Below are 14,068 nucleotides of genomic sequence, written 5' to 3' on the forward strand. Positions count from 1 at the left end.
ATCTTAACCAAAACCCCAGGAAGAATTAATAGACCTTTGAACTTGAGTATAACCTTTTATTTACATGGCACGTACTCAGCTATATTGTTGAGAACAATACGCACTCTTCTCAACTGACCTCTGCCTGACCTACTTTCTAGAGTAATGCGCATTCTCCATTCCTGCTGCCCACTCAGGGTTTCCACTCGTGGCTACTGGCCTCTCTAGCCTGCTCAGCTACCTCTGTTCCCACTAATTCTCACCAAGATCATCGTGTGCATTCCCAAATCTGCTTAGGCCAATTATACTTGTTATTACAATTATTGCATGAACTGATGAAATACGAATGGAAAAAGAGAGATGTGATTATTTCTACAAAACCTATGTTGAATACCGTGGAGAACTCAATAAAAGCGAATAGCTTTAAAAAAAAAATGCCATCGACCTAAACGTTGGATAAGACAAGTGGAAAATAACCAAGAAAGCTTTAAAAAGATTGGAGCTTTAAAAAGAAAGCTTTAAAAAGCTCTAAAAAGAAATGGAGGAGAGTCGCCTATGTAAGAATATTCAGAACTCTATGCAATGAACGCATAATCAAAGATGAGGCTTCGGTCTTATGTCAAAAGTTTGGCAAGTGATTGTGCATTTATAGATGAAAATTAAACACGTTTGTATGATTTCCTGCTTAACCAGCCTTTCCCCTTAACCAGCCAGCTGCCAGTGGGGCTCCTGTTAGGAAATGGCTCCTACTCACTTATTCACGTCTCCTGCTATTTTATGGGTTCCCTGCAGACAGAGCCCACACTTTGCTCTTCTGTATTCCCTGCACCTAGCACAGTAGAAGGCACATGGAAGGGGCTTAATCAAGTTTGGTTAAGTGGTTTCATAAAACATGTAAGGAACACAAAAACATGGCACAAAATCAGGGGTGAATCTCCCTAGTGTTTTGCCCTGTAGTGACTGAACATCCGCTAAATGCCAGAATCTCTTGCCAAATAGCTATCATTTGCTACCTCTCTCTTTCAAGTAGCTCAAACCAACTTTAAAGTGGCCGCGAGCATCCTGACAGCATCTGCCCTCGGTTGTGGTTGCATCTAATTCACAAACTCAGTGCTCCTTTCACATAACACTTCAATGTCCACCTCCCTCCTCAAATGGGACAGATCCATTCATTCATCCACAGACTTTTACCGAGGACATGCCAAGGAATGCGGTGCTGGGAATAAAAGGTAAATAAGCCATCCTTCCTACACAAGGCGTGGACCGTAGAGTTGGCAAATCAGTGAGTACACGTGAGAAGAGCTAAGTGGAAGTCTGTGCCCTGGAGGGCAAAGGGGACAAGAGCCAGTCGAGGACAGACTTGGGGAGTCTAGGAGGGTCTTAAGAAGGTATTTCCTGACACACCCTAATCACCTAGGGATCAGTTATTTTCAGGAACATATTACTTTTAGGAGAGCTACTGTTTCTCATAGCTGAGTCATTGAAAGGGCTGCCACAGTGATGAAGGGATGACAATCTCAAAACCACGGAACAGTCAAAGTCAGGAAAGCTAAGGACAAAGGGTTCCATTTTACTCACTTTCCACCAACCTACAATTCACTCAGCCTTACACTGGCTTTCCGTGAAAGAGATTAATTGGCTGGTTCAGAAGTAATCATGGCTGAGCCATCTTAAAAAAAACTATTTGGGTCAATGAGCATCATTTGGCTCTAAATATCCATTGCCTCCCCACTAGCTACTGTTCATTTCATATTTAAATGGGGTTAGAACTGTCTGGAAATATCATTTATGTTCTCAAATTTTCCATCTGTTTAAGAAGAATAAGCACGGTAGGAGGGGGAAGAGGTATGAGAAAGGATTTTGTTCTCACCACCTCCAATCCCACTGATGGAAATAAAGAATGCAATACACTGGCATGATAACACAGCAGATTATATGCCACGTGAACAAGCGTTTGGAGGTGCTCAGAGCAGAGGTGACAGGTCCCTTTCTGCAAATATTAAGACTGTATTTGGTCTTAAAGAATATTTGACAATGCAGAGAAGAGGAAAAGGATGCTCTAAAAAGGAAGTACAAGACATACTGTAGGGCAGCAACTTCTGGAACTATAGAGCTCATGGGTCATTGACCTTTCAAAACTAGGGACACTAATAGTAGGGACTGACATTAAGCAACTTTTCTGTTGTCAAATTCCAACACTTAAAAAACAACTGCTGTAATTAATTCATTCTAAACTGCACTTTTAAAAAGTTAGGATTGCATCTTACAGACATTGGCATCTTCTAATCGGTTGCTGGGGGCCCAGCAGTCTTGGTGTTATTATACCGCCTGCATAACTTTTACACCTTAACCAATTTAATTTGCTTATAGTTGCCTTTTTATGTATGCACAAGAGTAATAGAAAGTAAATAAGTCTAAAAAGGCTCTTTTGGTACACATTAAATACAGAATTGTGATAAAAAAGCACTGTGTTAGGGTCTAATTGACAGTATTGTTTCTTGTAATTAGCACAGAATGGTGTATCTTGTAACTAATGGCCTCTAGATTTGATGAAATATCATCCATTACCACCATCATTCGATAAATAAAAGCATTTTAGCACCCCACATCAAGGAGGGACACAGAATCGGCCTAAAGAATAAAAATACCTCCTGCTATTCTCCCTTGCTCATTGTACTCTACTCACACTGACTTCCCAGTGCGCTCTGTGCCAGGTATGAGATTCTGTACTATTTACAAGCCTGTGACTATTTCACGGATGCCAGGACATGCGACTCCTGGGCCAGAGGCAAAGGACTTTATTACTCTTGGCAAAAGCAGGAGTCAGAGCTTCACGTTAGCGCTCGTTCTCTGTGTCCCCCAAACTCCACGGAGGTACAACATGTGAGCCTAGACAACCATATGCACTGCAGTGGGCCACGTTACAGGAAAGGAACACTGACCTTGAGGAATCTGCTGCATTTTAGTGAGCAGTGAACAAGCCAGCTCCGCCTTGGGGGAAATGTCTCATCCGTCAGTGTCGCTCACTACAAACACAATATGTAGCTGGGTAGACAGCGGTCAGGGCTCTGCGTTCCTGGCACACCCAGCAAGCGCGTGTGAGATGCTCAGGGCCCACAGCAGATTGCCTCTCCCCAAAGCCTCCTGGCCAATCCTTTAACCCATCAGGCCTGCTCTTGCCTCCTGCTTTTGCAGTGGCTGTTGCTCTGTCCTAGGAAACTCTTCCCCAGAGTTTAGCATGGCTCTTCAAGTCTTTGCTCAAATGATTGCCCTATTCTAACTTGTTTCCTCACTCCTGCCTCACCCTATTTTATTTTGCCACAGCACTTATCACCTTCTAGTATACGACACAATATGCTTATTAATTAAGTTAACATTTATTGTCCAACCCTCCCCACCCTTTCCTCTGGGCCTATAAAATTCCACAGTCGATAGCAGGCAGAATTCTAAGATGGCCCCAGTGCACACACCTTATGGACTCCCTCCCCCAGAGTGAGGGTACAACCTGTAAATACGATGGGCTATCACTCCCATGGTTATGTCATGTCATACAGCGAAGGGGATCTTGCTGATATAACTGAAGTCAGTTGACTTTGAGTTAATAGAAAAGGAGATTTTACCGGTGGGCTTGACCTAAACACAGCATCCATCCAAATCTAAGTCTAGAGGTCAGAGACAGAGGAAGTGAGAGATTCCAAGGGAGAGAAGGCCTACAAAAGGGCAGCTGGCCTCTGGAAGCCCATACCCACCCCAGTGAAATAGATGAATTCTGCCAGCACCGTGAATAAGCATGGAAGACAATGCCGAGCCTCTGATGAGACAGCAGACCCAGTGGAGAGAAAGACCCTGAGCGGAGAATCCAGAGAACCAAACCCAGACCTGTGATCTAGAGAGGTTAGGAAAAGATAAATGGGTGTTGGTTCAAGCCACTGAATTTGTGGTCACTTGTTACACAGCAACAGAAAACAACAGTGTGGGGGACACTGGCCAATTTTGTTCACCGATGATCCCTAAAACTCAGAACATGCCTAGCATATAACAGGCACTCGATAAATATTTACTGAAAGAATTTAAATGGAATTAACTTAGCTTCAGGAAAAATCTCACTACATCGCCTTATTATTCATATGTTGTTTCAAACTTACAAAAACTTCATACTTTTTATAGATAAACATTTACTGAACTAGAGCCATGGTTCTGTTCAGAGACAAGCTGTTGAGGGTAAACAAAGGCTTTATCTTGACTCTGAGCTGTCCCGGGCTACAAAGGGTTCTGTGGCTTTCAGATAAGCTCCATGTTTCAAGTCCCAACAACCTGCAGGCAAACCCATTGTCCTCATTGCTCTAGTTTTCCTAAACACACACTTCAAAAACAAAAAATAAAGCTGCCATAAGAAAGTTTAAGCTTACAATATAAACAGACTCAGTAGAGGTCATTTCTTCTGTACAAATGACCTCTGATTTTAAAACAGTATCTATGTCAACGGTCCTCAAATATTTACCTTGCATAAAGACATATTCCACTCTCTGAAAGTGGTCCAGTCCATGTACTCATTCAGCAATTGTATATTAAGCACCTACTATGTGTTAGATGCTGAGGATCCAGTGCTGAGAAAAGGATTCAATAGATCTACTGTCTTACAGGGACTATCGTACACCAATTCATACCTGTAAACACACACACACACACACACACACACACACACACACACACACACAAAGTGCAGAGGTGCGGTGCAAGGTCAGGAAGGGGGCTCTGACGGGAACTGTGATCTCGGAGAAAGCCTGAGCGTGAGCGTTAGCCAGACAGAGGGAATAATAGCAATAACCCGAGGAATAAGGAAAAGATTGTCTTCTGGCTTGTTAGGAATCGATGAATAGAAATGTAGGGCCCTTATTCAGTGGCTGCCCCTTAGAAGTTGTTCAAAATAACCCAACTCCCTGCTCAGATGTACTGCTCAAGTCCCAAGTAGACCTCAGAAGAACCCTGTTCATACCCAGGAGTTGAAGAGGGCCACACTGAATGCAGAGGTTTTAATTTGTGAGAAACATGGGGCACCTGGGTGGCTAAGTCAGTTGAGCGTCCGACTTCCGCTCAGGTCATGATCTCACGGTTCGTAGTTCGGGCCCTGCATCAGGCTCTGTGCTGACAAGCTCAGAGCCTGGAGCCTGCTTCAGATTCTGTGTCTCCCTCTCTCTCTGCCCTCCCCCCCTTTAAAAATAATAAATATTTTAAAAATTGTAAGAAACACAGTGCCCTACACAGTGTAAAAGCTCAAACAGTAGGGGCTATGTATATTTATTTACTGATGTTTACACCCCCTGAGGGTGCTTGAAGGCATCTAGGTAACATTCCTGCTCCATTAACTACTCAGCACGTGTGAACTGAAGCACCCACCCCAGTGCTGGGGGCTGGCACGGGGATGCTCCACAGTGAACCGTGTGCAGCCTTACACACACCTGACATACAGGATATGTGTTTATTGTCTGTCTCTTCCCCCTAGAATGGAGGCCCCATGAGGACAGGACCTTATGCCTGTTTTGTTCACTGTTATATTCCTGGCTCTCAGAACAACGCCTGGCATCGAGGGCACTCAATAAAACTTTGTTAAGTGAGTGAATGGTCTTTGACCAATGCTCCTTTCGTGTTTTGTTTTGTATTTTTACCCCTGGAGCCAAGTGGTGGATGAAGGCAGAAGAGATGTTGTATTCAGGCATCCACAGGAAGGGAATTGCTTCCTTAAAGCTTCTCCCCCTCTGCTTTGGCTGTTTGCTTGGCCACGGTGCGTGGCTGTTCGCCGCCTCTCTGTAAGAGGACTGGACAGCCCACCTCTTGCCCCAGCGCATGCAAGGACTCTCAGAGGCAGGATATCCCCTCCTCGTCACCATGTTATTGGGACTGCTGTGCCAACAAGACCGTGAGCTCAGAACGATTGTGAGAAACAGGCCACATCCTAGCAGGGCTCCGACGGTGATGGCGTGGTGGACCCTGTGTCTCGCCCTTTTCTCTGGCTCAGGAGAACAGCATGCTCCGTACCTGGGCGGCTCCATCACCTGGGCCCCAGACTTAAGACCCTGCCCACTCACAGCCAACGTGCATTGTGAGACATACATGTGTATTACTGGAGGCCACAATCTAGGAGTTATTAGCATACCAATCATTAGCTATCTGAGACGGTAAGAATTAAGGACACGTAGGAAAACTTGAGCAAACTTGGAAAAGTCGTCTACGAAAACTCACTAGAGAAGTAAAGTTAATGTCTCAAATGACCATTTAAGTAAACGGGAAAACGAGTCTGTTTACGAAACCTAATTTATGCACAGTTCCCAGGAACGTATCCCTTATAGATGTCTACGTGACTACACTTTATTAAAACCCTGGAAGCACATTAGAAAGTCAAACCTTGAAACGAACTGAAGAAGGTTACGATGTTGGGATGCTTCATCTTTGCCAGGAGAACTACTTCTTTCGTTGATGCTTCTTTTTCTTGGGTGCGCATCTAAAGTATATTAAGAGAGGATAGTCTGTAAAGATAACTTGCTTTCGAGAACATGCGTTCTGCTCACTGTCATCTGAAATTCTTCAGAATTTCACTGGCTCCTAATGCCACTTCTGAAACTGATCTACAGTGGCAGGAAATGACATCCCTAGAATTAGCAGAGCAGATCTGTATCTAACCAATGGTTTATGACAATTGTAAACAAGAAAATAAATATTTCTGGTGAAGGTGTGCTGTCTTAAAGGTTCAGTTGTGGGGCGCCTGAGAGGCTAAGTCGGTTGAGAGTCCTACTTCAGCTCAGGTCATGATCCCACGGTTCATGGGTTCGAACCCCACGTCGGGCTCAGTGCTGACCGCTCAGAGCCTGGAGCCTGCTTCAGGTTCTGTGTCTCCCTCTCTCTCTGCCCCTCCCCTGCTTGTGCTCTGTCTCTTTCCATCTCAAAAATAAATAAACATTAAAAAAAAAAAAGGTTCAGTTGCATTGGTGGCATTGTGTTAATTATTCAGGCATCTAGAGGAAACTTATTGGAATATTTATCTTTCAGCAGCAATGACATTCTTTATAAAAATGCAATGTTCCAGCAGCAATCGCTACTGAGAAGAATCAAATGAAATCTTAAGAAGAAGGTCATATATCACATCAATCAGACCAGTAAAATTCTATGTTAAGATGACACCATTTTTCACTTGCAAATAAAAACTGTCTCTTGTGACTTCATTTCTGATTTGATGTACTTTCTTACTATTCAATATATCATCTACTGCCCAGTATTTTTCGATGGTGTTGGTGGCAGCGGCAGCGGCCACCCTTCGCTTTCACCTCTACTTCCTCCTTCTCAACCTTTTGCCATCATTTCCACCCTGTCATTTCCACCCTGGCTTCTGGCCTCTGCAGGTCCCCGGTTCCTCTCCACTGCTCCCTCTGTAATGTTCTTCGACACTGGCCCACACTTGATGTGGGAGTTCCCAAATTTCTCATCCTCATTGAGATTTAAGGATTTTGTAAAAATTAACGTTCTCGATCCCAGCCTGACTGCCTCCTACCTGTGTGCCCTTCAGCAAGGCCTTTGAAGCTTCTCAGCTTCAGTTCCTTCCACCCCATTAAACTGCACGGCTGGTGCAAATGAGCTTCAAAACCAAAAGGAACTGGGGCACCTGGATGGCTCAGTCGGTTAAGCATCCGAATTCAGCACAGGTAATCCCGTGGTTCGTGGGTTTGAGCCCCGTGTTGGGCTCTGCACTGACAGCGTGAAGCCTGCTTGGGATTCTCTCTCACCCTCTCTCTCTGCCCCTTTCCCGCTCGCTCTCTCTCTCTCTCTCTCCCCCTCCAAAATAAATAAACATAAAAAAAAAAAAAGAAACTGAAGTATTCTTACCAGGTTGATAGACTTGGCTACTCAACTACTTTAACTGCTATTTTTCAAAAGAACATTATACACAAAATCAAAAGGCAAATGCAGGTAGGTCACTGCATTTTGATGGTTAGGTAAAAATATTGGCAATGTATGTGACAAATAGTTCTGTATTTACAATATATAAAGGAGTCCCGGCAAATTAACAAGCAAAGAAAGGCAAATCTGCCAATAGAAATAGGGCAAAATACACGAATGGGCAACTCAGAAAAACTAAACAAAAATGACTGATAAAGAGAAAAGAAAATATTCAACCTCACTCAATAATCAAAAGAGCAAGGATGAAAACAAAACTTGATCGCATGCATGTCTCATCAAAAACATGGTCAAAGACAAAAAGAATTTTAGTACACAGGGTTATCCAAACAGCAGCAAAACAGCACTCGTAGACTTCTGGTGTTAAGTATATGAACTGGTAAAATTTTTCTGGGAAGGAGGTGTTATAAGACGTACTAAGAAACTTTAAAATGCTCCAGGATCTGACTTAGTAATTCTTCCAGAAATTTATCCAAAGAAAATAATCAGAAACGTGCTTCAGCACTCTCCTATGACAACCTTCATCACCATGTTTTACTATTAGTTTTTTATTTCTTTAATTTTAGTTTTTAAGTTGATTTTGTTTGAGAGAGACAGAGATAGTGCGAGTGGGGGAGGGGCAGAGAGAGCAAGAGAGAGAGAGAGAGAATCCCAGGCAGGCTCTGCACTGTCAGCACAGAGCCCGATGAGGGGCTTGAACCCACAAAACCACAAGATCATAACCTGAGCCGAAACCAAGAGTCCAACTCCCAACTGACTGAGCAGGCACTCTTATTATTAGTGTTTTAATTACTATCATAATACACACTTGTGATTTTAAAAAATATCTGAAGCCAGACAGAAGTGAGCACAATGGAAATGAAACTTCCCCTTGTCCACAACCCCACTCATTCCACGAATTCTTATGCTGTAGGAGTAATTGCTGTTAATTGCTAAACCTTTCTATAAATCTTTTAATTTTATTTTTTTAAGTTTATTTATTTATTTTGACAGAGTACACAGGAGAGAGAGAGAGAGAGAGAGAGAGAGAGAGAGAGAGAGAGAGAATATCCCAGGCAGGCTCCACAACATCAGTGCAGAGCCTGATGCAGGACTTGAACTCATGAACTGTGAGATCATGACCTGAGCAGAAACCAAGAGCCAGACACTTAACTAACTGAGCCACCCAGGCTAAACCTTTTTATTTAATGCACATATAGGTAAACACACATACATAGTCTGTTTAATAAAAATGACTCATATTAGGGGAGCCTGGGTGGCTCAGTCAGATAAGTGCGTGACTCTTGATTTTGGCGCAGGTCATGAGCTCATGGTTTGTGGGTTTGAGCCCCGCATCAGGTTCTGTGCTGACAGCTTGGAACCTGGAGCTTTCTTCGCACTGTGTGTCTCCCTCTCTCTCTGTACCCCATCCCCCTACTTGTGCTCTCTGTCTCTCAAAAATAAATAAAAACATTTTTAAAAATAAAAAAAATAGGCCAGAGATGGGGTGCCTGGGTGGCTCAGTTGGTTAGGCATCCAACTTTTGATTTCAGCTCAGGACATGGTCTCTGGGTTTGTGAGTTTGAGCCCTGCATCAGGCTGTGCGCTGACAGCTCAGAGGCTGCTTGGGATTCTCTCTTTCCTTCTGTCTCCCCCAGCTCACACGTGCTCCCTCTCTCAAAATAAATAATCTCTAAAAAAAAAATTAAAATAGCTTGGAGAGAAATTCACCGTAATGTTAATAGTGATTAAGAGAAAGGTTATAAATGATTTTTATTTTCCCCTAAATGGTCTTAATTTCCCCTTTGCTTCTTTTCAAAAATTTCTACAATGAACATTTTTATTTTATAATCAAGAAAATATACAACACATATTTGGAAGCAAGAATCAAAAGAATAATGCGGCTGGCCAGCTCAGTTAATATAGCATGCAACTCTTGATCTCAGGATTGATCTCAGGAGTTCAAGCCCCACCTTGGGTATAGAGCTTACTTTAAAAAAAAAAAAAAAGAATCAAAATAATATGCTTGGTAATAGTAGGATGATAAGAGAAAAAAAATTTGGTACCTATAAAAAAATGAGCAATTCACGTTCTGGCGTTTAGAGTTTACTACGAGGAGAGGCATTGGAGATGTGAAAAGAAACATAGATTTCTTTAGCTGAGAAGTGATGAAAAACTACATTAGGGTAGAAAAGGGAGAAAGAGTAATACATGTTAATGCTGGGACACAGGCATTGCTAGGCAAATTTAATAACAGAAAGACATACGAAAAAGCAAGAAGGACGAGGCCTAACATAACATTCTCCTTAGTGATGGCATGGATACCGGAGTGGTTCATGAGAAAAAGGATGAAAGAAAATCAGTGCTGTATTAGAAAAATATGGTCAATTTTTTATTACCTATACTAAAGAATGGGAGAGACGTTATGAACTGCATTAATATACATTGTTAAAGAGGGTTCACCTCCCAAATAGTTTCTTCTTTACTTAGAATTAAAATGGTGTTATAATCCCTAAGTATGTACCAGCTTAACAGAAGAATTAGAAGGCCTGAAGGTATCTATCAATTGAATTATTTATGCAATAACAACGTACTGAACACCTACCAGTGCTGTGTGGAATACCAAGATGAGTAAAGCCTGGATTCTGCCTGCACAGAAAACACAGTCTAATAAGGGGGAGAAGGCATAGACGCACACACAAACCAGTCAAAGCACATCAGACTAGAAGGCAATCAGCACATAACAACATGATGGATAAAAAGCTATGGAGTTTACAGAGAGAGATTATTTTGAGTCGGAAGGTCCTGGAAGGTTTCCTGGAGCTCAGCCCTAAACAAGTGGGATCTTGATGCTTAGAGATGGGCAAAGACTTTCTTGAAAGAAAGAGCCCCATGGGTGAGCACCGAGGCTAGGGTGCAAAGGGTTTGCATGCGGGGGAGGGATGCTGGACATGGAATGTGGGAACAAATCAGCGAGAGTGTCAAAACTAATCTAAAGAGTGAAAGAATATAAAAGTACAGTATAATCCCACATTCCACCTACATTATAGCAATCTAGGACATCTTCCTTTGACGTATGTGAATATATGTGTGTGTGTATAAATACTGAGACGGAGAGAGAGATAATATGTATTTTTACAAAGATTGCCTCACTGTGCACATACTGTTTTCCCAATTTGCAGAAGCCATGACATTTCTCATGTCAATATTTCACCTACAACATGATTTCTAAGAACTGCTTTGTTTTTCATAAATTATGTAACCAATCCCCAGCTGTTGGACATTTAAGTTGCTTTCTAACTGTACATCTCTGAAGATTTCCCTTTGAATAAACCCCCAGAAACAGATGTACTAGATCCTACGATGTATACTTTTTTCCTTTCCTTTTTGAAGGGACGCCCAGGTGGCTCAGTAGGTTAAGCAACCGACTTTGGCTTAGGTCATGATCTCATGGCCTGTGAGTTTGAGCCCCATGCCGGGTTCTATGCTGAGAGCTCAGAGCCTGAAGCCTGATTCAGATTCTGTGTCTTTGTCTTCCTCTCTGCCCCTCCCCTGCTCATACTCTGTCTCTCTCTCTCCCTCTCAAAAATAAAAACATTAAAAAAATTCAAAATGAAGACAGCTTTCCTGCTTATACAAATAATACAACTCATGGGGCACCTGGGTGGCTCAGTCGGTTGAGCATCTGACTTCAGCCTAGGTCATGATCTCCCTGTTCCCAACCAAGTTCGAGCCCTGTGTTGGGCTCTATGCTGACAGCTCAGAGCCTGGAGCCTGTTTCGGATTCTGTGTCTCCCTCTCTCTCTCTGCCCCTCCCCCACGCCTGCCCCTCCCCTCTCAAAAACAAATAAACGTTACAAAAATTTTAAAATTCTGACACTGCAGAAAGGAATGGTGGAGGTGAAATCCCATCACTCAGCAATAATCAGTTAGTGTGTGTGTGTGTGTAACATTAACAGTACATACACACACACACACATACACACAAGTGCTGGTGGCCTGATTTTGTTTTCATCATCACAACATATTGCGGACCTATAATAGAAATACAGCATGGATCCTTCCAAGGCTTTGATACACAGAGTTCTCTTCATTGTGATACCAATTTACCTTCCTCCCAGTAGAGGGAGACAGTGCCCACTTCCTCCACTTTCATATTCCTTCTAATCCTTCCCAAATGCGTACGCAAAAAGTGAAATTGTTTGACTTCTACTTCTTAGTTTACTAAGGAGTAAGTATGATTACTTCTTCAGTTACGGGTTTTTTTCTTTTTATTCATTTACAAAAGGCTAGCACCATTAGGTCAATACTTGGCAAATATTTTTGGCATTCTGTCAACTTTGAATTTATTCGTGGTGGGTTTTGTCATACAGAAGTTTGATGTTTTTATGCAGTCAAAGATGACAATGCATCTAGCCATCTTTTCCTTTATGACTTCTGTCTACGGGAAGGTCTGTGGACATGACTGGAGCATTATCAAAATTTTGCTGGAGCCGTGACAAAGCTACTGGGTAACCCAGGGAATTGGTGAAAGGAGTAAGACAAACTCGAGGGAGAAAAAGAGCCAACGGTATTTAGCAAGTAATTGGATGTGGAGAGAGAAAAAACTCAGAGATGACTCCTCAGTCTTGAGCCTCGGTATCACAAGGACACTAATGTCACGAGCATGGTGTGGCACAGAGCAGATGAAATGCAGAACCAGGGTGCTGGAAGGTATCCTCATTGGAGACAGAGTTGTAAGTGTGGCCTGCGACCCGGTGAGGTCTGCAGTGAGGCGATGGCCCAGGGAAAGAGAAGAGTGTCAGCCAAGAACAGATGGTTGGGACAGATAGAGGATGAGGAAACAGGGAGGCCTGAGAAAGAGCAGTCAGATAAACGAGAGAGTGTGAGCAGAACAATGTTGCAGAAGGAAGCTCTGACAGGCCGCTAGAATAATAGGACACTTGTAGAAGTATGCCACCGGAGCCATGAAAAGGGACTTATATTGGTAAATAAAGCATCTCCCTGAGGCTAACCATCTACACCAGAGCTTTCTTTCTTTCGTTTATTTATTTTGAGAGAGAGAGAGAGAGAAAGCATGAGTCAAGGAGAGGCAGAGAGAGGGGGAGAGAATCCCAAGCAGGCTCCACACTGTCAACGCAGAGCTCGAACCCACTAACCGTGAGATCGTGACCTGAGCCGAAGTCAGATGCTTAACTGACTGAGCCACTCAGGCGCCCCTGAGTTTTATACAGCAAACTTACATCTGAGCTTTCACATAAGTTTGGGAAGTCCTTTTTTCTTTGCAACTTTTAAGAATTGTGGTAAAGTATATAGAACATAAATATATACCATGTTAAATGAGAAATTCAGTGGCATTAAGTACGCTCACGCTGCAACTTATGAAGTCCATTTTGCACACATCTGGGGGTTTTGTTTTTTTTTTTTTTTTTTAAGATTTTATTTTTAAGTAATCTCTACACCCAACGTGGGGCTCGAACTTATAACAGTCACATGCTTTACCGACTGAGCAACTGAGCCAGCCAGAAGCCCCATTTTGCAGACATTTTGTATGGAAGGTCTCCTGCTACCCTCAATCATAAATCCTCCAGAAGACAACCAACAACACTTGCCTTAAAATTAATTCTAGCATGCGATGGGCATTGTTGTCCCAACATTTGAAACGCACACATCACTAGAGAGGGTGACACAAATGCTGAGAGGAATTCCACAAAAATGATTCCTTTTCAATGAAATATATTTCATTAGTCTCCAAAATCGTTAAGCTAACAGAAGTACATTGTTTTCCTCCATTCATTCAATGCATTCAATAAATGTTTTTGAGCGCCTATCACGTGCCAGGCACTGTCCTACATGCTGAAGGAGACAGACAAGAAACGCATGAAGAAATAAGTGAGCAAAGTAATTCCTGATTATAAATGCCATTCAGAAAATGGGGCAGTGCAATAAGGAGTGATTGAGGGTGTGTTGCTACCTCAGTTTCTCACGTTTAGAGAAAGAGTCTTTGTGGAGGGGACCCGATGATGGAGATACAGCCAGAGGAAGAGGACCACCCTGTGGCCAAACAGAAAAGTCAAGCAATAGAGCAGAAGAAATCTCACAGACCTTGCAGGCCACCCTCAAGTGCCACAGGAGCCAGATGCTATAATCTTATTTTTCTTTT

At 42.7% G+C, this 14,068-nt stretch overlaps 1 protein-coding gene across 6 annotated transcripts in view; it reads right to left on the bottom strand.

The window, feature by feature from the left end:
• Positions 1-14,068, bottom strand: part of NEK5 (NIMA related kinase 5) — a 59,004-nt gene that overhangs the window by 42,756 nt on the left and 2,180 nt on the right. For 5 of the 6 annotated variants that reach the window (XM_081795308.1, XM_078434028.2, XM_078434021.2 and 2 more), the window contains one exon: positions 6,382-6,478. The exons of the other annotated variant lie outside the window; for it this stretch is intronic. In XM_081795308.1, the coding sequence (XP_081651434.1) occupies positions 6,382-6,478 (97 nt within the window). The remainder of the gene's footprint in view (positions 1-6,381; positions 6,479-14,068) is intronic. 6 annotated transcript variants of the gene reach the window in all.

This window comes from Panthera onca, chromosome A1 (assembly GCF_046562875.1).
Source record: "Panthera onca isolate mPanOnc1 chromosome A1, mPanOnc1 haplotype 2, whole genome shotgun sequence".
NCBI lineage: Eukaryota > Metazoa > Chordata > Mammalia > Carnivora > Felidae > Panthera > Panthera onca.